General features: G+C 41.8%; 1 protein-coding gene across 2 annotated transcripts; it reads left to right on the top strand.

Annotated features, from left to right (window-relative positions):
- The first annotated feature begins 9484 nt into the window (after positions 1 to 9484).
- On the top strand, positions 9485 to 24510 carry ENTPD6 (ectonucleoside triphosphate diphosphohydrolase 6). 2 transcript variants are annotated; one of them, XR_013984778.1, is made up of 14 exons: positions 9485 to 9643; positions 12839 to 13127; positions 13782 to 13858; positions 14600 to 14743; positions 15492 to 15567; positions 16229 to 16264; positions 16964 to 17052; positions 18182 to 18261; positions 19337 to 19401; positions 19801 to 19902; positions 20271 to 20411; positions 21963 to 22029; positions 22809 to 22865; positions 23182 to 23263. XR_013984778.1 is itself a non-coding variant. In XM_081001098.1 (14 exons), exons 2-14 carry the CDS (start codon positions 12884 to 12886, stop codon positions 24303 to 24305), a joined length of 1314 nt encoding a protein of 437 aa, XP_080857224.1. In that variant the 5' UTR covers positions 9485 to 9643; positions 12839 to 12883; the 3' UTR covers positions 24306 to 24510. The 2 variants fall into 2 exon arrangements, 1 of the variants encoding a protein (XP_080857224.1); XM_081001098.1 differs by lacking the exon at positions 21963 to 22029 and adding an exon at positions 24216 to 24510 and having other exon boundaries at positions 23182 to 23294.
- Positions 24511 to 26330: the final 1820 nt, after the last annotated feature.

Genomic DNA, 26330 nt, shown 5'->3' with positions numbered 1-26330 from the left:
ACCCACTCCCAAATATTGCAGTCAAAGAAGTTGCTGGGTACCACTGTTTTCTGGTTTGATGATCAATATGACTATCACCCGTTATTCTGACCAGTTTTTTTATTTAGGGGGGCAGTAAAGTAAACAGGGGTGTTTACTCTTCCCATGCACTTCTCCCTTTCTCAAGAAAAACAGCATCATCCTGCTAGAAACCAATCCAGTTTTCATGGAAACTTCTTTTGTGACATTCTCTGAAAAGGTATTGCATTCATAATAAGGAAAATACCTAATTCTCTTGGAGAAGAGTTTATGCCCATAAGGGCATTGACATTAACCTGGGAGGGTTAGATTATATCTGGTAATGCCCTGCAGAGCTTTAAAGAAGATTAGGCCAAGAGTATTGCTAGGCCAGGTGTACGCCTCCTGATTTTCTGTAGTAAATAGAAATAATATCAGTAATAAAAAATGTAGATAATCATAAAAAGATTAGCAGCTCTGTCCTGAGTTTCAAACTGACTTGACAAATTGGTAGCTTTTCAGATATTAAAACGTTCATAAGATGACAAATTAAATAGTCTCTCTCTCCCTCTCACATGTCCCTAACCTACCTTATTTGCTCTTTAATATGATTGGCTTTCATCAAATCCTGTTATATGATTTCCCATGATTCTGATAGCAAGGTGATGGTTTGCAAGGAATCACATGGCTTTATCTTCAGCATAAAACTATCATATGAAACAGAGTTGCTCTGATTTACACCAGGAGAAACCTTTACACCAGCTGAATGCCTGATCCCCAACAGTGCTTGACTTGGAAGACCCAGATAAAGAAACAATGTTATTATTTAGCTTTGACATTATTAACTTTTTATTGTAAAGAAATCACATTGAAAGCTTTTTTTTTTTTCAAATCAGTTTTGAATAACCCAATCCTCTCTTTTGTCTTAAAGGCATAATAACAGTTTCAATCCCATTTACCCCCAGCAGCCTAGCATAGTGCAAATGGCAAAACGTCTATTTATTTCCTGACAGCAATAATCCCCTCATCCTAGAGAATTTGCCATGATAAACATACCACTTTTTCTATTGCCAAAGTGTTAATGGCACAGAATAAAGACACAAAGCTGGTTTGGAACTAAGGGAAAGGGTGCAATATGGCACAAGGCTCCTACATGAACAAACAGCAATAAGTTAATTGCTTCTTTGGTCAGCTGATGTTGTTTTCCACATTTCACTAACAGGGCAGTAGCAAGTCCTCTCAAAGAATTGAGCCACAACCCAATCTGAAGAAATTAAACCCTACCAACAACCATCCATTCTACAAATTAGGAGCATTCATACATTACAGGGAAGCCAATCTGGGGTTTGCCACCAAGTGTGTACACTCAGCAGGGAGCTGCAGCCAAGAACATATGAGCATGTGTTTCCAAACCTGTCTTTTTTTGTACTCATGTGTTCCATTTCTGGGTGCACACCTATTCATTTAGAGAGAGGTTTCCTGTGTCGCTCAATAGGAAATAAGAATAAGAATAACTACCCACAGACTGCCGTTGTTTTCTACAACACAAATAGATTTGCATCAATGCATATCTGTAATATGTGTGTGTGTCATATATGTATATGCATATAATATATTAGGGAAATGTAACATCTTCCCTTGTCAAGGAAGAGAATCAGAAGCTCCCACTTCCAATTTTCAACAAACCACACCTCCCATGGTATCTGTTCTAAAGGGAATGTGTGTTTTTCACCACTATTTAGTGAACAAACTAGGATCTGAAACCACAGTTTGATCTGGTTTATCCCCACTAACTAGGGTTTAAAGAAACCATAGTTTCCCAAACTTAGATGTCACAGTGAACTGATATTTGTTTAAACTCAGAAGTTTCTAATCTGCTCCTCTGATAGAAGGTGAAGAGTTTGCTGCAGTTCATTCACAAAGGCAGAAACCTTTGTTTTCCATTACAGGCAAAACAGAGCATTGTCCTTCAATATATTCAAGCTGGAGACAATTTTTTTCAGCATTAAATGTTGTGTGAGGAAGCATCATCCCACGTGGCTTGAACACTCCTCTATTATATTGCTTGTTTGCAAATTCTTTGCAGCACTTCAAAAACCTGCAAAACTTACTTGACTAGAAACAATAGCCAGTCAAAGGAAAATATTGTAATACAAGAGGAATGGTGGGTGAATCATACCATCTTCAAATCACTTCAAAAATTATTCTCCGACTCCAGCCTAAGATACAAGCAGAAAGTGTTATGTATATAGTCCCCCCCCATTCCAGCCCCCCTTAAAGCCAGTGCTTTTTTCTTTAAAAAAATGTTTATGGGTATTCTCATTTTGACTCAAGAAAATCACCATTTTCTAGTTCAAATCAGGGAAAATAAATACAGTAAATGGACAAAAGTACAGAGATTCACAAAATGTTTAGGGGTATGCGTACCCCTGTGTCCCCCCCAGAAAAAAAGCTCTGCTTAAAGCTGTTTCTTCTTCCACTTGTCAAGGCAGAAACAATTACTCTTTTTGTTCAGTGCTCCTCATCAGATTACCCTACTTATTCATGGGACTTCCTTTTATGAAGGGAGGGGAGAAACAACAACAATCGTAATTGAAAATGAAAGCACGCTTTGGGGAGAGGAAGGTAACTGATTCAGGCCTGGATTTACAAACAGGCAATTTGCAAATTAATTGCCCCCTAACAATATGTTCAGCAGACAGGTTGTCCACACAGAGGCTGCATCCTTTTTGTTGTCTGGCGGCTGCCTGGTAATGGGCAGTTGAAATGCCCTTTTAAAAGGAGACAATGGGCCTGCTCATGTGTGCAACAATTTAGTGGAGAAGCTGTAACGCCCACCCCGGGTGGCAAAGGCTTGTTCTGTTTGTGTCCAGCTGCTGTAGCCTGGTCCCGGGAATACAGAAGCCATGTGTATGCAAAAAAAAGCACGCTTGCCTTATTGCCCCTTCTGGCCTGGAAATGCCGATCCGCAGATGGGCCTTAAGGGAATCTGCTCATTTAACAAACCTTGCATTCTCCCTAACAAAATGAAAATGTTATTGGGCCTTCGATCAACCAAGTAGCTCCAATTAAATTCTCCAGAGAGCCACAAACGGGATGCTAATTGGCTTGGCTCATAGATTTTCCACGCACCTCCCCGTGAAACAGATTGGGGCATTTTTCAGGCGACTGATTGTTAATTGAAGTAATGAATAGAGAGCTGGAGGGGCATATCACTTTGGTTTGGTAAATTTCAAACCCAAGCTACTTGTGGGAGCATTCTAGCAATGGGAATGCTTTTCATGGGAGATGGGTCAGCAATAGGTTAGCTGGAGGCAGTCTCCAGCCTAGCTTGGTCTTTTTCGGACAATCCAACTCTACCTATTTACTATTACCTAGTGTGGCTTCATCCTTGGGGAATAAGAGAGGGAGAGTTTACATTTGATCAGGCTTTTCTTGACAACTGTTGCTCTTTGGGAGGATCAAAGGAGCTCTTCCCAAACCAAGAGCTATCTGCACTGTAACGCTCCTGCTTCTGAGATTATCACTGTCCAATTTCCATACGGCAACTAAATTGAACTATCACTGGTTTATTGCAGTAAAAAAAAGTTTTTTGTTGATACCAATGTTCTGGTCAGTAAACGCATATGCCTCGCCTTGGTGGATAAGGGTTTTGTCATTTTAAATTTTATTAATATCTAATTGTTTGTTGTTATTATTATTTAACAGAAGTTGAAAATATAAAGTCTTGTTAGCCCTTGCATTTGTTAGCAAAGAGCCTAGTAACAAGTAGGATTAATTCTTGGTGAACGAAAGACCAGAATGCTGTATGCCTATTATTTATTTTATCTTTGAAAGCAAAAGATACTATCTTTTAAAGAAGAACTGAAAGAGAGGGAGCCTAAATTATTAGTATTGGCACCTCCAATAGAATGACTATAGCCTTGTTCAGAGGAAAACGTCAGGCCTTGGAAGAGCCCACACAAATCACATCAAGATCTTCCCGCTGTCAAAGCTGGAAAAGACGAGGTTCCAGTTCATCGCAACAACAACCGACCAAATCCTCAGACCCAATTCACTCTAAATTAAAGCCAATGTTTCTCCCCTCATCAACAGGTCTGCTTGGTGGATAAATCAAATTGCAGCAGCTGTGCCTGACTCTTCAGTTCTGTCATCTTAATGATTAATTGAGGGCCAGAGCTTAATTGGAGAAGCGTGTTAAAAGTTAAAGAGGCAAAGGCTAGCTAAGAAGCTGAAGGTTTTGCTGGACAAACACCATAACACTCTATTCTGCTGCTTAGGGACTTTGATCCAGCTTGCTTTTTAAGGGAGGGGAGGCCGGCTCAGCCTTAATCCTGATGTCAGTCTATTTATGTTTTGCCAGCCTGCTTTACACATTTTGCACTCTGATCACATGCTTATTCAAACGTAAGCTCTTCTGAGTTCAAAAGAACTCATTCCTAAAGTGTTCACAGGACTGCAGCAGAGCACCACCCATCTCTACTTGCTTCACTGAACTGATTTCTGTGTAAATGTGCATGGGATTTGGTTGCCTGTTACAAAAAGCCACACTGACTTCCATTTACTCCTTTAAATGTTTACTCAGTAGTGAGTATCACTGATTCCACATGGATGTATTGCTGTTGCCTAATCTACATGTTTCAGTCTCCATTTGAAACTCATGAGACTTGAAAGTGCTGAATCATGCCCACCCTTCATCTTATCAAAAGGCACACTCCTTATGTTTTCCCTGTTTAGCAAGCTCAGAAAACCTGACGTGTAATTCAGTGGAATAGGTGCCCAGTTCCCCAGGTGTAGATGGTCTATCACACTCCCATTCTGAGTGACTATTGCCTGCAGAGATTGCTCTAGCCATTTCTGTCTGTATGGTCTCTCTCTCCTCTTTAGGAATCAGTTCTATCACAAGCCTTTTTCATCCCTTTATATCAGATTGAGGTTGAATCCTGACAAGACAGAAGTACTGTTTTTGGGGGGACAGGAGGCGGGTGGGTGTGGAGGACTCCCTGGTCCTGAATGGGGTAACTGTGCCCCTGAAGGACCAGGTGCGCAGCCTGGGAGTCATTTTGGACTCACAACTGTCCATGGAGGCACAGGTGAATTCTGGGTCCAGGGCAGCTGTTTACCAGCTCCATCTGGTACACAGGCTGAGACCCTATCTGCCCGCAGACTGCCTCACCAGAGTAGTGCATGCTCTGGCTATCTCCCGCTTGGACTACTGCAATGCGCTCTATGTGGGGCTACCTTTGAAGGTGACCCGGAAACTACAACTAATCCAGAATGCGGCAGCTAGACTGGTGACTGGGAGCGGCTGCCGAGACCACATAACACCGGTCTTGAAAGACCTACATTGGCTCCCAGTACGTTTCCAGGCACAATTCAAAGTGTTGATGCTGACCTTTAAAGCCCTAAATGGCCTCAGTCCAGTATACCTGAAGGAGCGTCTCCACCCCCATCGTTCTGCCCGGACCCCCTCCACACCTGCCCGCCTCCTGTCCCCCAAAAACAGTACTTCTGTCTTGTCAGGATTCAACCTCAATCTGTTAGCCGCCATCCATCCTCCAAGTTAGAAGTTAGAAGTCGCAAATGTGTCCTCTTTTCTGCTCTTCAAAATATGGCAACCCTGCAGTGTAAATGGGCTGAAGGGGCAAGGAGTATTGAGCTCTTTCTCTACACACAATCATCCCAATGATTCCCCCCACCCACAATTTGTCCCTGATGCTATTTAACATCTCTACATGAAGCGGATAGAAATGGCTGTTATGAGTTTTGGAGCAGTGTTAGCAATATGCTGATGACATGCTGCTTGGTTTCTTCATAATATTTGAATGTGGCTGTGCAAGTTCTGGACCAATGCCTGAATGCAGTGGTGGACTGGATGAGGGTCAATAAACTTAGGCTAGAGCCTGTGAAGATGAAGGCTCTGTGGGGAGGTGGTCCCTGGGTCTGGAAGACAGGCCAGTTGCCTGTTCTGAATGGGGTTGCACTCCTCTGAGGGAATATACCACCTTGATGTTTTATGAGTGGGCAATATATACATTTATATTTTTGTAAATAAATAAAAAAATAGGGTGTCCAGATGCAAAAGAAAACAGGACTCCTGCATTTTTAATAGATGTGTAGAAGAGATAATCTCAGCAGGTGTAACTGTCATTTGAAGTCTAATTGGGAATGTTAAGAACTTAACCTGATACCTGTGTTCTCCACTGAGCTACAGACCTTCCCAACCTGCACTATGAAAGGCAGTCTGAAAGCGCTAGCAGCTTGGTTCGCACACACAAATGTGAAGATAATTCTGTTCCAAATAAAAGGACTCAGCCTACGCACTTAATAACAAGCAGGAGTCGAAATGCAAGTTTGCGTAGCAAAATGTTGCCCCCTGTTGGTTAAAAACTGTTTTATTGGTTAAAAAACCTTAAAGAATAGAACAATTAGCACTTTGACATCACATTTCATGATTTCAAGTTAAGAATGACCCGTGAACACTGACTTGGTAGGAAGGTCCACTGAAGCTCAGTTGGTCCAAGTCACAAACCAACAAAATTGGTATTTAGTTAGGAACTCCAAAACCAACATAGTTCTGTATCTTGAATTGCTCTACCCATATGCACCCCACTATACAAGAAGGGGCTTGTTTTCCTGTGACTGAACAATAATTTTCTGCATTTCGAATGTGTAAGGATGAGACATGTAGCCAAAGAAGCATAAATGAGACCTTGGGGTTGTAGTGGACAGCTCAATGAAGATGTCAACCCAATGTATGGCAGGGCAAAATCTAGCTTAGGCATCATAAGGTAACAGATTGAAAATAAAACTGCCAATATCATGAAGCTGTTATACAAATCTATGGTGTAGCCACATTTGGAATACCAGAATAGGTTCAACCAAAAGGACCAAGAGAGTAGAGTAACTCCTCAATGGAGAAAGGTTACAACATCTGGAACTTTTTACTTTAGAAAAAAGGCAAGTAAGTGGGGAACTGACAGAAATGTTTAAAGTTACCACTATGTTGAGAAAGTGGATGAGAGAAAATTCTCTGCATCTCTCATAATATTAGATCACAGTACCATTCAATGATTCAGGACAGACAAAATAAACTATTTATTTACACAATGCATAGTTAAAACTCTTGAATTAAGTCCCACAACATGTAGTGAAGGCAACAAACTTGGATAGCTTTGAAAAAGGATTACACACATTTGCTCTGCTTGCCTTTGGACCACATCAGTGAGGTCAAGAGGGGGTCTTGGCATCTGGGCAGTCCAGGACCTCCATACACACTGCCCAGGCCTGTACCCTGGGGAGGTCACTTTGGTGATGCTAATGCCTAACTTCAACCCCAGAGGCACACTCCATTGTCTCTTGACACAGATTCCAGTGAAATTATCAATGAAATTACTAGGCATGATAGCTCCAAATTAGAGATGGTGTGCCTCTGTACACCAGTAGCTGGGGAATCACACTTGGGAAGAGTACTGGTTGCCTAATATGGGAAGAGGTTGCTGGACTAGATCTCTTTTGGTGTGATCCAGCTGGGATCTTATATTCTCACTGGCAAATTTTCTAGTGGTTATTTCCAGTTATAGCCACTAGATGTCATAATACCACAGGCAATATCAGATACTGTACTGTACTTGTTTAGTTGTGTCCGACTCTTCATGACCCCATGGACCAGAGCACGCTAGGCACTCCTGTCTTCCACTGCCTCCCGCACTTGATCAAACTCATGCTGGTAGCTTCGAAAACACTGTCCAACCATCTCGTCCTCTGTCGTCCCCTTCTCCTTGTGCCCTCCATCTTTCCCAACATCAGGATCTTTTCCAGGGAGTCTTCTCTTCTCATGAGGTGGCCAAAGTATTGGAGCCTCAGCTTCAGGATCTGTCCTTCCAGTGAGCACTCAGGGCTGATTTCCTTAAGAATGGAGAGGTTTGATCTTCTTGCAGTCCATGGGACTCTCAAGAGTCTTCTCCAGCACCATAATTCAAAAGCATCAATTCTTCAGAGATCAGCCTTCTTTATGGTCCAGCTCTCACTTCCATACATCACTACTGGGAAAACCATGGCTTTAACTATACGTACCTTTGTTGGCAAGGTGGTGTCTCTGCTTTTTAAGGGGACGACAGAGGACAAGATGGTTGGACAGTGTTCTCGAAGCTACCAGCATGAGTTTAACCAAACTGCGGGGGGCAGTGGAAGACAGGAGTGCCTGGCATGCTCTGGTCCATGGGGTCATGAAGAGTCGGACACAACTAAACGACTAAACAACAACAAAGGAAGCAGGCGCCAGACCTTTCGATGGGGGGAAGATTAGCCGATTCTGAACCGATTTCCAACAATGTGTTTTTCGCTCCCCACTTAATAATCAATATCCTCGTGTCATCCTCCAGCGCCTGAGGAGGAGTTCTGTGAGACCCAAAAGTTCGCTCCCAATGGGGTGACTTCCAGATCCTACTACACTACAGGCCATAGCTGTCAAGTGTCCCTTATTTGAAGGGACAGTCCCTTATTCCAGTGCCATGTCCTGCTGCTGTCCCTTATTGATGGATGTCCCTTAAATGATGTCCCTTAAATTTCAAAGGAAGCAGCTCCTCTCCCTCCCTCCCTGCCGGCTAGGGAGGAGGGAAGCTCCAACTGTGTTGCTTGGCTGTGTTGCTCACCCAATAAGGAGTAAGGATGACTGGGGGGTGGAGCTTTCATGCCTTGTGCTGATCAAATCAGCTGTGTTGCCTGGGGACTCGCCTTTGCTCAGCACTTCCCAGCGGAGAGGTGACAGTGCTTTTCCTTGAGGCTTCGTTTGGCTGCTGGCTGGGCTTTCTGCCTTTGGCTCAGAGGGGCTCAGAAGTTGAACATACCTGTGCTGAGTGCTCGGATCGGAATCGGATGGATACGTCATCGACGGCCCACTCACCCTTGCCGGTGAAAAGGTCTGTCTGGAGCGGGGTCACATGGTGGGGGAAAAGGAAAGGAGATCTCATGGGAGAGGAGGAGGCTGTGTGTGTGTGGCTAGTTAATGCAAGCTGAGGGGTTTTTTGAATGCTGGACGCCATTTTGTTGCACCTGCTGCTGCAAAGTTTGCAGTGCAAAGCCAGGCCAGGGAGCCATCTTAAATTGAGGCTGCATAGGCCTTGTGGTGCATGTGATTCAGATTCTATTCAGTTGAACCTCTGGTTACAAAGTTGGTTGGACAATGTTCTTGAAGCTACCAGCATGAGTTTGACCAGACTACAGGAGGACAGGAAGACTGGAGTGCCTGGAACAGGTGAGGCTGCAGGTCCCTTATTTTGGCTGCTGGTCCCTTATTTTCAAATCTGTAAATTGACAGCTATGCTACAGGCACTCTCGCCTGTTGGCGGGCGGACGCCTGCCTGCCCTGAAGGCAGCTCCGTCACCTCGCGATAGGACCGGGAGGCGTGAGACGACAGGACCTCCCCCTCTTGAGCCCCAAAGCCGACTGAGGAGGCGAAGGACACGACGTAGTTTTAAGCGCGCGCATGCGTGGCTCCCTTCGGCCTGCCCCGCCCACTAAGCTCCCCTCGCGCCAAACGGGCAACCGTCGAGTGCGAGGGCAGGATGGGAAATGGAGGCCTCAGTTAGCGAGAGCGGCCGGGGAGCCGAAGGGGCTTCCGAAAGGCTGAGCCGCCAGCTTGAGGTGAGTCGGGCGCGTCTCCCCCCCCTTCCTCCGACTGAGGCGAGGCCGGGGAAGGGGCTTCCAGTCCGTGCGGGCTGGCGGACGGGGCGCAGCGGCCCCTCCCATAATGCGTCTTGCGAGAAGGCTGAGAGAAAGCCGGCGACAGCTGCCGGCACGTACTTTGCAATAGGCTAGTCCTCATGGAGCCGCGTCGCATACTCTCTCGGAGGGCGCTAAATTCGGTGGGGGGGGTTAAGGGTGCGGGGGGGGGGAAGGTTCAGGAGGAGAGAGGACTCCTTCCGAGCCCCCTTTTTAAAAAAGTAACTGGCTGTGAAGGAGGGCGGGGTAGGTCGGTGGGATGAGGAGGATGTGCTGGCAGGTGCAGCTTGTCGCTAGGAAGCTGCTCCACTGTGGAACTCCCTGCCACAAGATGTGGCGGTGACCCCGTGCTGCAGGTGGCTTTCAGTGGGTAGGTTTCTTGCAGGCAGCAAAAGGGAAGGTCGCAGCGTTTGCGGCTTGTTAATTCAGAGAGAAGGCGAGTAAGAGGCAGCGCGAAAGGAGATCATGAAGAAAGTGGGTTTCTCTGCCTCTCCAAAAACCAGGACTCGCGTGGACAGAGAAAAGAAAGTACCTCACGCCGTGTGTTGCTAAATTACAGAATTCCCTCCCTCAGGATGTCGTGTTTGCCACCAACTCGGATGGCTTTAAAAGAGAATTAGACAAATTCATGGAGGAGGAGGAGGCTATCAATGGCTACTAGCTATGGTGGCTGTATTCTGCCTCTATGGTTAGAGGTACGGTAGTAATGCTTCTGAATATCAGTGGCTTGTAGATTTCCCACAGGCACCTGGTTGGCTGCTGTGAGAACAGGATGCTGGACTAGATAACCCTTGACTCTATGCTAATTTAGCATATTGGCCTCAAAAACGTGTTTTCTCCTTGGTTATTCATTTGCAGTGAAAGACTTATGTTTTACTTGGTACTTAATAAGGTAAAGGTAAAGGGGCCCCTGACCATTGGTACTTAATAGTGGGCTGTTAAATTCAGTTTTTAAGAAATCAGATTTAGCATGCTTGAATTCAACTTTAATTTTAAACCGTCTGTTTTTAATTGATATTAAATTAAAATAATTAGTTAAATTGTTAATTTTGTTCCATTCTAACTTGACAGGATTTTTACATGCTAAGAATGCTTTCCAGTCTGCAGTGTGCTGGTTAATGCAGCACAGAGAGCAGAAGAGAAGCATTTTTCAACAGAACGTGCATCTTAGGCATCATAGGTTTTGCATTCCAATTGCAGGTGCAGAAAATGCAAGCAGCAGTTCAGTGGTAACTTAAATAAAGTCTGACCTAGAGCTTTGATGCAAGTATGCATGTGCAACTTCCATATTTGCATGTCCATGCTGTTGATGGTTATTTTAATTCCTCTGTAAGGCAAGAGCACAGATTTCATTTCAGACAAGGATTTAATTCTTGGGGCCCTACAATCTTCAAGTCACCTTAATAGACTGTTAAACATTACTTTTAATCATATTTTCCAGTTTCTTTCCCGGACCTTGTTAAATTGACTTTGCCATAGCCTTGAGTAAACAATTTACACCACACCTGACAATTAGTTTTACAACTAGTTCTCAAAGAGAATTGAATTGCTCTGTTTGGGTGGGGAGGAGGGTTGCCCTCCCTTTATTTCTGAATTGGGCTCCTCAAATGGCGCAGGCTAAAAATCTAAATTTAGTAGCCATGTTTTGCTCTTTCATGAAAAGGCCTGTGTTCTTGGAGATGAACTGTACCAGAATACACAACGTCCTTAGGCAAAACACACAGGTTCCTTTCAAGGTGCAGAACAAGTATAAAGATAAACAGTCCTTATGTAAACAGAGGAAGGAACTTGTAAACCTGAAGGAAATGACCCTCATAATATACCCACAATGTTCTAACTGAAACCTTACCCAAGTTAAGCAGCAGATTGTGAAACCTTTATTCTGAATGTGGTTGGTTAATTGTTGATGCAGGAGAAGTGTTTCAAGTTGTAGTGACCCCTCAAAAGGGCATAAATTCAAAGGGTGGATTTCAAGTTTGTACTAATACACTTGTTCTGTCAGCAAAAGTGTTTCTGCTTGCTGGATGGAGCACTCTCCCATTTCCTCCCCCCCACCATGCTGGGGTTTTTTCTGACATTTTGGAGCATATTTGGCACAGAAGGAGTGGGTGGGTGGGGAAGTCCCTTTGCATTAGCGGGAGTCTTTGTGCTGGCTTCCACTAGCAGCACAACAGGTTAGTTGAATCTAGCCCAGAGTGTTGGGCCAGTATAACTTTGTATCCACATCATTTTTTAAGATGCTTTGATAATTAATTTAAAAAAAAAAACTTTAACATACTGTTTGGCCAGTACGGAAGACTTTTCAAAGACTTGTAATAACCTGTCTTAATAAGCTAGCTTCATTACCTTAACCACATACACTTGTGTTCATATTGGTATTCTACCATGTTCTCTTGCACCCCCTCACTTTCAAGCCAATGTGTTGAAAACTTTTAGTGTATTATTTTTAAAAATAAGGTTTCAGGCATTTCCATTTTCAGTTAGCTCACAGGTTCCTAGCCCTAGAGTTCTTACAGTTAAATATAGGTGACATTTCTGTGTAGATCTTAATTGTCCTTTTCCCTTCTAATAAATTAATTATCGGTCTAATAATATTGGTCTAATTGCAAAATATGACCTTGTTCTTTCATCAGTATTTTGTGTAATTCTATAGTATAAACAAGTTTTTGAAGACCAGTCTTCGTAGTATTAAAAAATTAAATGGTCTATCTTTAGGGATATCTTCATAATTCTAAATATTAAGGCACTTTTTAATCAGTGGGCATCTTTATGTCACACCTGTAACTTTTTAATATGGCAAATGATTCTTCAAGACTAAAGACACAAGGAAAATATCAAAATTTTGTGCTGTATCAAGACTATAGGATGGATGATTCCCACATATTTTCAGGTTAAGCAGTCTTTCAGGATACTTTGCATTTAACAAATAGGTTCTGGTAACTTTTTCTTAGCGAGCAGGAACTTCCAGCAGTTTCAGTTTGATAGATATTTTTGAGTAAATATTGAAAAAGAGCAGTGGATGGAACTCGCCACATCATACATCAGCTTTCTCAGTATTTGTCTGTTAAGTTTACGTTGGTGTTACTTTAGTGTATAATTATTTGTTTTTCAATGCAGAGGCATCATGCGTAACTCCAGTTTTAAGTGAATCAAGAAAGATTAATGGACGCTATGAAGATACCAAAACCATTCTACACTTTCGCAGTTTTTACATGTGCTGCTATTTATGTGGTATATGTAAAATGGCATTTGGACTTTAAAACAAAAGCTGCTGTCAATGATTTGGAAAGCCAGCTCAAAAGTGAAACGTCAAGAACAGATCAGGAAGTTCTTTATGGAATCATGTTTGATGCTGGAAGCACTGGGACTCGAATACACATATTCAAATTCACACAAAAGCCAAAAGGTAGGGTAACATGTTTCAGTTAAGCTGCAAAATTTGTATTGGGACAGTACCTTTATTAGAGCAACTGAAATGTGGCAGGACAGCATGCAAGTTTTTGAGTTCTCAACAGTTCTTCATCAGGCTAGATAAAGTGGGGGCAAGGAGGGAGAACAAATGGTTGCTGATAAAGCCAGGAGCCTGCATTTTGTAAGAGTCTTAAGATAAAATGTGTGAGTAGGCACAAGAGGCTCTGTAAGTGCTATGCAGATTTTAGGTGTGAAGACATAGGTCCTCAGACCAGTTCTGTTGTGTTATCTGTATTATGGCAACATAGTTTGCAAGGCTTCATTACTTCAGGATGAAAGGGATGTGTTGCTAGTGAAACATAGCCAATAGCTAGTTCTTTATCTTAATTTTTATTCTATACACCTAACCTGGAGCCACTGATATCTGTGGGGATGGAGGAGCTTAGCTGAGATCTAATTCAAAGGCTGAATTTGAACATTGCCTTCAGATGATGCAGCCTAATTACAGTGTTCATATGAGCCGTTAATGTTAACCATATTGTGTAGCAGGGTTTCATGTTAATCCCTGGACAGTGGCGTTATCTTGGCCTTCAGTGTATAAATTTTTTAAATTGTAGATTAACTCAATTCTATTGTACTTCTTTAACAGAAATTCCTAAATTAATCCATACCACATTCAGAGCACTAACGCCAGGACTTTCTGCATATGCTGACAGTGTTGATAAGGTAATTTGAACTTTACTCGTCAAGAGAATATGTCTGTGATTCTCACTTTCTGTAATGTGAAAATTCAGCAATTTATGTTACAATCCTATCCATACTTTCCTGGGAGTAAGCACCACTGAGCACACAGACACTTACTGTGTAAACATATAGGCAGTGGCACTATGCAGTTGACACTTTTCCAGTCACTAGGTTACAGAAATACTGTGCGTACATTCTGTTAAATAGCAGTACACTTGGTACTTCAACAAGATGCCCAATCTTGTGGATTTGCAGCTTTGAAAGGCATGTCCTACCAGTTTGTAGAACATTGTGAAGTTCCACTGTGAAGGCTGTTGTGATGTTGTGCTAAAGGACCAAGTTATAAGTTAGAGGTTCTTTTAGCTTCAAAATGTCACTGCTGAGCGGTAAGAACGGAGTCTGACCTTGGCACTCAGGACTACTCATGTCAAACAGCTGGAACCAAAGTACTTAACACAGATTGACGTGTCTATAACTTCCCTGCACCTTTAGCCCTCAGGCCAGAGGCTCTGCACCCTTGCTTTATTTTGGCTAAAGACTGACGCAGGATCTCAGAATGGTGGTGGCAAAAAAGATATTCATGTATCTCGAACTGGAAAATGGGAAGTGATGAGCAAAACATGAATACTAGTGTGTGCGTATCTCTACCAAAGTCTTCATTTTTTAAGTGCTAAAATAGAAGCACATTTATTTATTTATTTATCTATCTATCTATCTCTCCAGAGTGCTCAAGGAATAAATGAACTACTGACAGTTGCTAAAGAAGATGTTCCTCTGGAATTGTGGAAGTCCACTCCTTTGGTCCTTAAAGCAACAGCCGGCTTAAGACTGCTGCCAAAAGAAAAGGCACAGAAATTGCTGGATAAGGTACTTTGCTTCTGCTGTTTTTTTGTAACTAAGTTAGCTGCACATATTATATACACTATGCTATCGGTCTTGCCAAAATAATCCAACATCCATTCTTCTGTCCACTAGCTAATAAACTTTGAGGCATAAAAGTGAACAGCACAGTCTCAAAGAATGGCTGCATCATAAATGAGTTGTTATCTGACAGGGTGCAGTTAACATTCTGGAGACTGAAATATAAAATACATAGATGAACTGTGTTTCCTCATTATGCACTTTGGAAAGGGTATATCTATAAATGCCAAACATGCAGGATGGATTACAACAGCAGACTTGCAAAGTTGGCAACAACCTTCTTTAAACCTTGGAGGGGGGAGTCTGTGACATGACAGCTAAATGAAGAAAATCCAGAGTATCAAGATAAAATCCAGGATAACATAGCTCACCAAAAATAAAAGTGAACAGAAGCTAGTCTATGTTTTCTGGTGAGGAACTCATGAAAGAAATGAAGGGAGTCATCATACTAAAAATTCTAAGGTAACACCCTCCTAACTACTCTGCAAATGCTGTGTTATTTTGTCTACAAATGCAAGCTTCCAAACCCTATCATAGCAGTTTTGCATGGTTAATCTCCACTTCTCCATAAGAATGTGATCTTCATCTGGACTGCTACCAGGAAATGGTTTATAAATGCTGTACGTGTTTTTTTGTGGGTGTGGAAGGATGCTTTTTTAAAACACTAAAAAAATTAGTCTTATTTCAAATTTAGGTAAAGGACATCTTTCAAGAATCTCCATTCCTTGTAAGGAATGACTGTGTCTCTGTAATGGATGGAACAGATGAAGGTAGGGATCTTGCTTTTGTCCGCAATTAAGCAAATTTTCTTTTCAGCGGTTTCATAAAATTACTTTTAATTCGGCAATAAACCTCTGTGAAACTCAGGGAAGTTGTTGTTGTTGCTAAATAGTTACACAGCACTGTATCTCCATGTGGCAAGTACAGAGCAAAACAAACAAATAAGCAAGTCCATGTCTCAGTGAACTTGCAATCGAAGACCAGCAAAGGCAAGGCAATTTCCATTCCTCCTCCAGCTTTGTTGTCAGTTTTTTTCCATTCAGCCAGACAGCACTCCCTGCCACTGAGTTCTTACAGGTCTGTTTTGAGAGGTCCTCCTTAGGTTTTTTTCTTAAGACTTGTACTTTTTTAAACCTCAGGGTCCACCCGAATCTGCCAATTCCTCCCACGTGTGGGCAAGTGCTGCAATTTTGGCTGCATAATAGGATGCATTCTCCCCTGAAGATAAGCTATTTGTTGCAGCATGCATCACTTCCATTTGCTTACACTAATGAATCTCCTCTGCCATTCTCTTGCTCATTTGTTCAGTTTGGAGAGACCCTAACTGAGCAAACATGTCCTGTTTATGCATTCATGTATTATGTATATTGATTACTAGAAGTGGAAAACCACTTTGTGTCTATTCACATAATTTCAATTTTTTTAAACCAGGTATTTCAGCATGGATCACTGTCAACTTCTTAACAGGTATCTATAGAAGTAAATTGTGATCTGTTAATGATGAGCCTTATGTTTTATAATTATTTATGTATCAAATATATATTCTGCCCTTCCTTCCAAAGGAGTCCAGGGCAGCAATTTTGTGGCAATATATGCCATGCTGTGACCCTTAGTTTGTTCTGTAAAACTACAAGATTCTCAGTGTAATTTCATGCATTTTTACTTGGAAGTACAGCTGTGTTCAATGCGGCTTACTCCCAGAAAAGTTCAAATATGATTGTAACTTCCTGAAGACGGTCTGCTTTCAAACCCTATCTGCATTTATAAACTAATATGTTGGCAATAGAGCTAAATAAAACAACTGTATGTTATGACCTTGTAATACAAAAAATACACTTCTTGCATTTGCACCATAAGTACAAATATTTAGCAGTGTTTCAGAGCAGGGTGGCACATAACACATTGCTCACTCAGCAGCTAGTTATTTTGAGTTGTTGAAAAAAGTAATATTTGCAAATGTATTTTTAAAAGATGCCCATTTAAAATTCATAGACAGTAACCCTTATCTACTTCTGAGTAGGTGTGGTTAGGGTTGTTTTTTTAAAAGAAATTATTTAATAGGATCTCACATTTTGTTCATAGAGCATAATTCCATGCAGATGCTTTGCCTGAGGTATAATGACTAAACACGCTATTAACTTTGTTTTTTTAAATAATACATTTCAGATAGCTTGAATACTCCAAGAAAGAGGTGTGTAGGAATGCTGGATTTAGGAGGTGGCTCAATTCAGATCACATTTCGCCCAAGCACTAAGGTAACAAGAACACGGGTCCCCTTAGTCATGTCAGTTGTAATGAACGACCAATTGATGTGTTGCTTTTTTCCCTTTGCTCTGCTTCCAGTTTGATTTTTGAGTGTCAAACATATTGCTTGGAGTGTATATTCAGAACTTTGTGCTTGAGAAGAAGCAGGTTGACCTTTCATTCCGGCTTTTTCCCCCTCAAGGCAACACTTTGCCCTGGGCTTTAAGGCTATAGAGCTGAACATACGAACTTTTACCCTAGTATGATTCAGTAACTTTGTGATATGGACTGTTCGGTGCTATTTATCCATGCAAGTTTTTCCACAGAGTTCACGCAATGCCCTCATCAAAACGCCACCCCTTATCCCTGCCACCCACCACTTCATCTGGACTTACTGTTTCTGTGTTATTGTTGTTGTTTGGGGGAGGAAACGTAGAACATCATTTTGTTGAGGAGGGTGTCATGTGGCTGCTGTGTAAAACATATGGGCGTGAGCACCACCAGCTCCACAAGAAACAGTCATACTTTATCATAAGTGCTCTGATGGTGTTTCCTGCTTGGCAGGGGGTTGGACTCGATGGCCCTTGTGGTCTCTTCCAACTCTATGATTCTATGATATTCCTAAACTGACCTACCTCATAGGGTGGTTGTGAGGGTAAAATGGGGAAAGGGATGGAACTTCCCCTGAGTCCCTGTCATGGGAAAACGGAAAGATATAAATTAATTAATTAAAAACAACAATAATATATGAGCTCCTTAAAGGAAAGGTGAGAGAGAGATGTAATAAACTTTCAGATATTTCAGATCTACTACCAGTTCTAAACATGTATGTGCCACACTTTGTCATTTATTTGAAATGGAAAGTGCCATTAAAAGGGGTTGGTATTTCATCAGGTTTCCAAACACACACAATAACCTGCACATTCTTTTTTCTACATTCAACCTGATAGGATGCTCAAAGCCAAGTTTTCCAGCTTATTTTTTTTTTATGGTATTTACGATGCCTGGCTACATAAAGACCATAAAGTTCTAAACCCTTCAGAACACTCTTGTTCAACACTCCTGAAATCATTGAGTTTATTATTCTGCTTTGCTTTGTATGGAGCATTCATGGAGTGTTCAATTTCTTTCTCTTTATAGACCGCCCTGGAGAGCTCCCCTGCTGGTCGCATCACTTCATTTCAGATGTTTAACACCACATACCAGCTGTATTCACACAGGTTAGTTGTGAGTAGGAATGGGCAATTCTATCCATTTTAGTTTCTCATTTTTCCAATCTAAAATTCCATTCAACACATTTCCCCATTTTTAAAGGTCCTTGTGAAAATTCACCTGCATTTCAGTTGTGAATTTCTCCTATTATCTTCTTTGGCGATCACGCGTAGCTGAGTAAGATTGTCTTCCATGAACACTGTCTTAACAGTGAGTCCGTAAGTGACTGTGGAGGCCAATTCTGGACCCACGCGTCCTTCCACAGTGGGGACATGGGTTTCCAGGTGGGAGTTGTTCATGGCAAGGGTTTGCCAAACATGCCTTCCTTTTAGCACATTTCTCCCTTAGATCCTGAGTTTGAGTATCTTCAAAGTCCATGACGCCTTTGGTAAAGGCTGTTCTCCAATTGAAGCACTTGCAGGCCAGTGTTTCCCAGTTGTCAGTGTTTATACTACTTTTTAAAAATTTGCCTAATACACACATTTATACAAAGTGATAATCCCTAATATTTCTGGTTTTGTACAATACTTTCACTAATACATGCGTTTTTTGCACACTTTACCCTGGTATATCCTAAGAGATCACTTTTTTTCATATAAAACATAGTTTCTATCTCTGGCGCAAAAATCAATTGTTCATATTTTCTGACAGTTTAAAACCCTAATAGCTGCCAACCTAATTGCCAACTTAATAGCTGCCAATAGCAGATTCTGTTTCTGTGTGTGTATTATTTACAGTGGTACCTCAGGTTACGTACTTAATTCGTTCCAGAGGTCCGTTCTTAAGCTGAAACTGTTCTTAACCTAAAGCGCCACTTTAGCTAATGTGGCCTCCCGCTGCTGCGCCGCCGCCACCGCTGCCGCGCAATTTCTGTTCTCATCCTGAAGCAAAGTTCTTAACCAGAGGTACTATTTCTGGGTTAGCGAAGTCTGTAACCTGAAGCGTATGTAACCTGAAGCGTATGTAACCCGAGGTACCACTGTATTTAGAGACGACCCTTAGCGGATACCATGTAACAATAAAAATGAACTCTGCCTCAGTGCCAAGAGTGTTGAGTTTGATCATGTTTTACCTCCTCCCCAGTTACTTGGGACTTGGGTTAATGTCGGCAAGGCTGGCGATTTTAGGAGGAGTTGAAGGTCAAGCCTGTAAGTATTGCACATTAAGCTTGAGTGATGGGGATTTTAGATTTTTAGATGCTTCTGTTTAACCTGAGCTTTGTGCTATATAGGTAACTTAACCAAATAGCAACCCATCTTTGTAGATAAGGGATCTTGCCAGTTTTTCTTTATTCTGTGTCTGCTTGATAGCTAGAAAATTGATGCTAAAATTATATCTATTTAGATCATTTTGTCTGAAAAGGATAAGATTCCTGCTGCCTCTCAAGTAAAGGATGAAGGTTGTGCAGTTGTAGGAACAGGATTTAAATGTTCTGAGATTTGTGTGGCTGAATAGAGGGACAGGGAAATGCTTTGTGGATGGGGAAGATCAAGATCTCCATATGAACTCTTTCCCCTTGTGTCAGTGCATTTCTTTCCCTTTTACAGTAAAGGAAGGTGAAGATCTTACAAGTTCCTGCTTATCGCCTGGTTCCCAGGGTGAATGGGAGCATGCCAAGATAATATACAAAATTAAAGGGCAGAAGGCAGGTATAGTAACTGGTCATCTCTTCATTTGGTAATGCACATTTCCCGTCAGTATCTCCATTAACTTCAATCGGGAATCGCCAGAGTGGCATGGGAAAGGAGAGAATTTGAAAGTGGAAGGGGAGAATTTACTGAATTCTGTGCCCCTGCCAGTGATTACACTTTCGAGATATTGGGTCCTTATTTAATCAGAATGCTCTATACTGGGATTTCGTACTTATGTTAAGTAATATTAGATATGTACTGTTGCCTTATAACTTCACTTGTTTACAATTGAACAATGTTCTAAAACTGTTTACTCGGCGAATCTCACATACTTGAATGTCGTCACCAAAGTTGAATTATTAAGGGTGTTTCCCCCCTGCTTTTAGGAAAACCTCTCTTCGAATCATGTTCTGATGAAATAGCAAAACTGATCAGCACGAAGGTTCATAGGACAGATGAAATAAAGGATTTGGATTTTTATGCCTTTTCCTACTATTACGATTTGGCAGTGGATGCTGGCTTAATAGGTAAAATTGCTTTTGATTTCACTAGTAATATAAAGGTGATTGACAGTAGTGTTCTTGTTTGAGATTTAGGGACATGCGAAACTGCCTTATACAGAGACCATTTGGTCCATCTAGCTCAGTACTGTCTACACTGGCTGGCAGCGACCCTCCAGGATTTTAGGCAGGAGTATTTTCCAGACTTACCTGGAGATGCCAGTGGGAATTGAACCTGGAACTTTCTGCTTGCAAGGCAGACAATGAGCCACTGAGCTATGGCCCTTCCCAAAGTGAGACAAACTCCCATATGAAATTGCTGAGCTAAAGTTCATGTGTAGATATGACACAGTGGTCTGAAGAGAGATTGGGAGTGACTAGCTTGCTACAGAAAGCAGCTATTCTTTGTTAGGTGTTAATGTACTCTCTATAAATTTTAATGCAGTTGGAACTGAGTCACTCCCAGATTTAGCTGGCTCTTTTACTTTTCCCACTGGGTTTTTGCTTTCATTCAACACTGCATAGTAATGGTGATCACATTTAGACTTTGTATTGCTGACTCCACTTTGTAATAATACTCCTGTCCTATACTGTACTCTTCTATACTGCGCTATTATACTGTATGAGAGCCAGTCTGGTATAGTGGTTAGTGTGTTTGACAAGGACCCCGGAGACCAGGGTTCAAAAACCCACTTGGCCATGAAGCTCATGGGTGACCTTGGGCCACTTACTGCCTCTCAGCCTAACCTTCACAGGGTTGTTGTGGAGATTAAATGAGGAGGATTAACTGTGTACACAGCCTTGAGCTCCTTGGAGAAAAAAAGTAGAATATAAATGCAGAAATAAATACTCCATCTAAGCCTGGCCGTCAATTGCAGATAACACACTTTTGCATCTCTGAGATAGGTTTTGGCCCATGATGAAATTTTAAGCCCCAACCAATTTTTTAGTGTGTATGGCACTACAGGACACCTTATGGGCTGCAACAGAGTCGAGACCAGTTCTGAAATTTGTCACCATTAACCCTACTAGCTAATTTTCTAAAAGCAAGTATAGTGGAAGAGGATTGAATTCAATAGACTTCTCATTCTTTCTGTTCCTACAAGTCAGCTTTATATAAACTGACTTCCTCCTGCTTCTGACTCCCAAGAAGCATTAAACTTCCTGAATTTACCAGGGACCTCCTTCGATCTCTCTCTGGAGTCCCATTGTCAGTGACAGATTATTATTATTAGTAGTAGTAGTAGTAGTAGTAGTTTAAATTTGTATACCACCCTTCATCCAAAGACCCCAGGTCTGTTCATAACAGAAAAATACAAAATGAGAATGCAAAAATGATCCCAGGAAGGCTTGCTTTATGCTTCATATTTTGTGCTCTTCACCGTTCACTGCAGTCCTTATTGCATCACATTACAATGAAAGAGCATAATGTGGTTCTCTAGCACAACTGGGATGGCTGTAAACATAGCCTCTTTGTTGCCAGCATACTGTTACAACTGAACACAAAACTGTTAAGAGGTGTATTTTGCGGCATCACTTCCAGAGGCCAAAGTCTGCTGTTTTTCCCGTCATTCTTAGGAGCATTAGCAGTGATGCATCCAGGCAGCTCTGCTCTGTCTCAGTACTTCCCATCCCCACAGTCAAGGTATGTAGGGTGCTTTGACTCATGTTGTTCCACACCCCAAAACTGGTCCACATGGCTGGCAGAGATTGAGACAGGATTAGTGTGACCAGTACTGTTGACATAGCTGGCTTCTTGAGGTGGGATGTAAAGAGAAGTACCTGCCTTCTTCAGAACTGCGTCTTTCCTGGATGTGCACTCTAGCAATTTAATTAGGAGAACAGAAAACCTCTTAACCTGTGCTTGCATGCATTCTTTCTTTCCTTTTTATGTGGGGTCATTCTGGCTAGATAGTTGTGCCATGGTGGGAGAGGAAAAAAGCTATCGCTGCACCAAACACAACCTGCAGACCATAATTTATTCAGTCTCAATACAAGACAAACTATGTAGATTCTGCCTCTAGTAAGGGCCTGGATCTCACTGATGATAAACTTGAGTCTCGTCTGTTCCACAATGGACTACAACTGAGGACTCAAAGAAAGGAATGTTCATCCATGTAGAAGGCTAGATCTTGGAAGGAAGACCTCACTATATACCAGTGTACATCTTTGCCCCTCCCCCCCCCAGCATGCTAGTTTTCTGTGTGCATTTTTCTGAATGGAGGAGCATTTAATTATGTTCAGTCTGAAAGCCAGACGGGTTTGCCTCCCTCACTGAGCCCTAAGCTAAAAAGTTCAGTTTGAAATGCACAGAGCAATTACTGCTTAAATTATGCATTTAGACTACCTGTAGGCTGGGTATTGTTCCAGCACAACTCTTCCTTCTCTTCCTCTACAACTGAAGAGCCCCTTTTTTCTCTTTAGATAATGAAAAAGGAGGGACCCTAGCAGTTGGTGAATTTGAAGCTGTTGCAAAGAATGGTGAGCCACTTCGTCTTTCTATTTGCTTGCTTATGTGTGAACAAGGAATGCATCATTAAAAGGTTGACAGTTAAAACTGTAGCCCACCTGAGGACCAGCACTGAAAACATCATTGTTGCTATTATTTATTACCCACCCTTCAACCTAAGATTCCAGGGTGGGTTGCAACATTAAAACACAGTATTGAAAACAGTATAAAAAAACTTACCATCAGAAAAATAAGGTGGGTCCTAAAACTGTACACCTCAAGTGGCAAAAGTATTGTGGAAATACAATCTGCTTTTTACAGCTCATTTTTCTGTTTCTATCCCCAAAGTGTGTAAAACCATGGAAGATCAAGAAGGAGAGCATCCTTTTCTCTGCATGGATCTCACATATGTCAGTTTGCTTTTGGAAGAACTAGGCTTTCCAAAGAGCCACGTTCTTAAGGTAATCATTCTTAGCCACTGTATTTAGAGCTAAATGTGAGAAGAGGCTATCTCACAAAACAAGCATTAATTCTGCAGGTTTTGAAAAGGGAGGCACATACGGCAGTATTCAACTAACATGTCTTGTGAGTGCAAGGATTTCTGCTTGCATAATAGAATCTCCCCTCTTCTTTTCCTCCTGCTCATGCCTCACACCCTCCCCAAATCTGCTGCAGAGGGCTGGGAAACCCCTAGAACAGATTAAGGTAACAGGAGAATTCCATTGTGCAAGCAGAAATCCTTGTGTTGATGGAACATTCACGTAGTGCTACTTTGAATACAGCCCTACTTGCAAATTTCCTCATTTAGAGTTGCCTGTGCAGAATCTTGAAATCTCGGTTTTGCTTTTTAAAAATATTTTTCATCTTGTGACAACAAGGGCTTCAGTTAGTAGACCGCAAAGAGCTGGGGGTGGGAGTGGTGGAAGAGAGAGAGACTGAGGACTCTGCAGGAAGGAGGGAGTTTTGCCCAGAACCAACTGCACACCAAGTTCTTAAACTACGAATCACACTGCTATTTGCAAACTAATTTTTAACACATGCAGAACTTATTTTGAACACTCAATTGACTTTCCCCTTTTCCCATTATGTAAGCTAGGTGTGTACTGGATTACATGACCGTGTTGATTTAGAGAGCTAGTACACACATGCATATTCATCATTTAACTGAAATGTCAAGTGATAGCTTGTACTTCTGAATGAGCCATCATGGCTCCTACAAACTCGGAGAACTTACATATCACCGGAGGCAAAACACATTTTTAATAGAGTTGGCTTGCATATACAGCTGCAAATCATGAAGTACAGAGGGGCCAAGTGACGAATGTGTGACGCAGGCAAGAGAAACAATCATTTCCAATATCTTTGTCCACTTTTCATTTTAGCTTGCTCGAAAAATCAACAACACTGAAACCAGCTGGGCTCTGGGAGCTATACTTCACTATATGGATTCACTTCACAAACTGCAATATTAGGGCTTTGGGAGCCTTGGGGATGCAGTGAGTCTGGGAGGATGTGATGTGGCAGCATTGTGGAAGCTAAGCAGGTGTGGACCTGGTCAGTTCCTTGGACCGGAGACTACTGGAAGCTGCACTACTGGAAGACTACTACTGTAAAAGCTATACATATGTGTGTGTGTATATTTCATAAATACATTTCAAAAGGCCTTGACCTCTTTCAGCAGGGAACTCAGGTGCTAGTTTTTGGTAGCTTAACATACCACTACTCTGAAATTGTGTACCTTTCTAAAAGTGTCACTTAAAGTCGGGGATGGTGGTTCCGAAAAGGACTAGGCCATGGCAGCTGAGATCCAAGTCTTGGGCAACATACCTGAGCTGAAATGGAATGAATGCAAAAATCACCCTGGGATTCATGATGAGAATATAGTCATGTTCTTCAGACTGCCAGGGGTACCTCCTTTCTCCTCCTCTGTCCACATTTGCCTAGTTTTCTATATTTTGGGGACAGTTCATTCCCTCCATGGCAGAATTTCTACAGTGTTTGTCATCAGGGATGACAAACTGACTCTACCTCCAGGAGGAGTTAACTCTTTCTTGAATGCTTCGCTCCCCCACTGACCAGGAGGAAACTTCACAGCAAGCCAAACCTGCCATTCTCTATCATGTTCTACAGTCTCTATGAGAAAAGCACATCATCCTCAGGCAGGCTTTTTGCCTTTCCAGCAAGCATTCTGAACCTAGTCTCAGAAACAAGTGTGACTTTTATATTGCAGTGTGTGCGTGCACATTTGGGGGAATTGCTTTGCTTTATTTAAATGTATAGAAACTAACAAATGGTGTCTTTTAAAAAATATTTTGCTTTGTCCAAGTTTACCAGTAGGCATTGAGATTTATCTTCTGAAACTCAGCATTTCTGTTCTTCATAGTCTGTACCATACTGGGTTATTTTGGCGGTGTTCTGGTGGTTTTAAGGCCTTTCTCACAATCTGAAGCCAGTTGGTGTCTCACTTGCTAGCAGCACACTGAATTCTTATTGCTGAAATTGAGTTGATTTTTAAATGAAAGGTTAATAGCAAACTTCTGCCCTCTCCTTAATGTTGATGGCAGAAAGAAAGGTGGTTAAAATGGCATGTTGGTGTCTCTCTGCTGGAAGGTGGGTTTTGTCATGATGGAGACCCCAGTTGTGACCCAACCATTGGTTGTCCTACCAATGATAGCAAGCAGCCCCCAAACCTGTCTTTCTTAAAAATCTCGTTTATTTGAAAATATTAAAACCAGCCTGTGACCGTTCTTGCTATTTCTTCCTTTTTCCAATCTTATAGAACCCTCTTTAAATTCAAGAAGATCTCTGTATATTCCCCAGTTCTTTTTCCATATTTAGTTTTTTTACAGCAACTGCCTCCATTGGGGATATCCAGCATGGAGTCTTACTTCTAGGAGATCCTTATGCCTTACTCAGACACGATACATACTCTTTCTGATCATGTTAGAGAATCCCTTGTGAACTTCAGCTTTATCATAATACAGATAACATTGCCACCCATACACTAGATCAAATCATTTTAAGTCCAAGATACCCGCATCTTTCAAATCCATCTACTCCTTCATCCGGCCCAGACAGGCTGCCTCATAATACATTTTTAGGTCCAGCAGGGCAAACCCCCCTCTATTCTTTGTGCCAATTAAAATTTTGTATTTAACCCTAGGTTTTTTTCTCTTGCCAGACAAAATGTGTTATATCTTTTTTCCATTGTTTAAAGCAGTTGGTATTTCTGATCACAGGCAGGGGTTGAAATAGGAAGATCATTTTTGATGACACATTCATTTTAATTGCAAAGATTCTTCCTAACTTTGCGAGGTTAACTCAGTTCCATTTCTCCATGTCTTTCTTAACTTCAATCCAAGTTTTATTATACTTGTCTTGGACGAGGTTTAATTTTTTAGAGGCGAGCCATACCTCCAGATACTTAACTTTCATTTGAACATGGATTACAGAAAACAGGGCTACAACTTAAGGGTGAAACTGCACATTATGAAGCA

The sequence above is a fragment of the Podarcis pityusensis genome, assembly GCF_964106645.2.
Source record: "Podarcis pityusensis genome assembly, chromosome: 3".
Lineage (NCBI taxonomy): Eukaryota > Metazoa > Chordata > Lepidosauria > Squamata > Lacertidae > Podarcis > Podarcis pityusensis.
The sequence above is the reverse complement of the archived record's forward strand: the minus strand, read 5'-3'. Positions and strand labels throughout refer to the sequence as shown.

Excerpts from the sequence above, each read along its gene's own strand:
- ENTPD6 (XM_081001098.1), top strand. The coding sequence starts at position 12,884 with ATGGACGCTATGAAGATACCAAAACCATTCTACACTTTCGCAGTTTTT. Across the intron at positions 13,128-13,781 it reads ATTCACACAAAAGCCAAAAG|AAATTCCTAAATTAATCCAT; the intron begins GTAGGGTAACAT and ends CTTCTTTAACAG. Across the intron at positions 19,402-19,800 it reads AGGAGTTGAAGGTCAAGCCT|TAAAGGAAGGTGAAGATCTT; the intron begins GTAAGTATTGCA and ends TCCCTTTTACAG.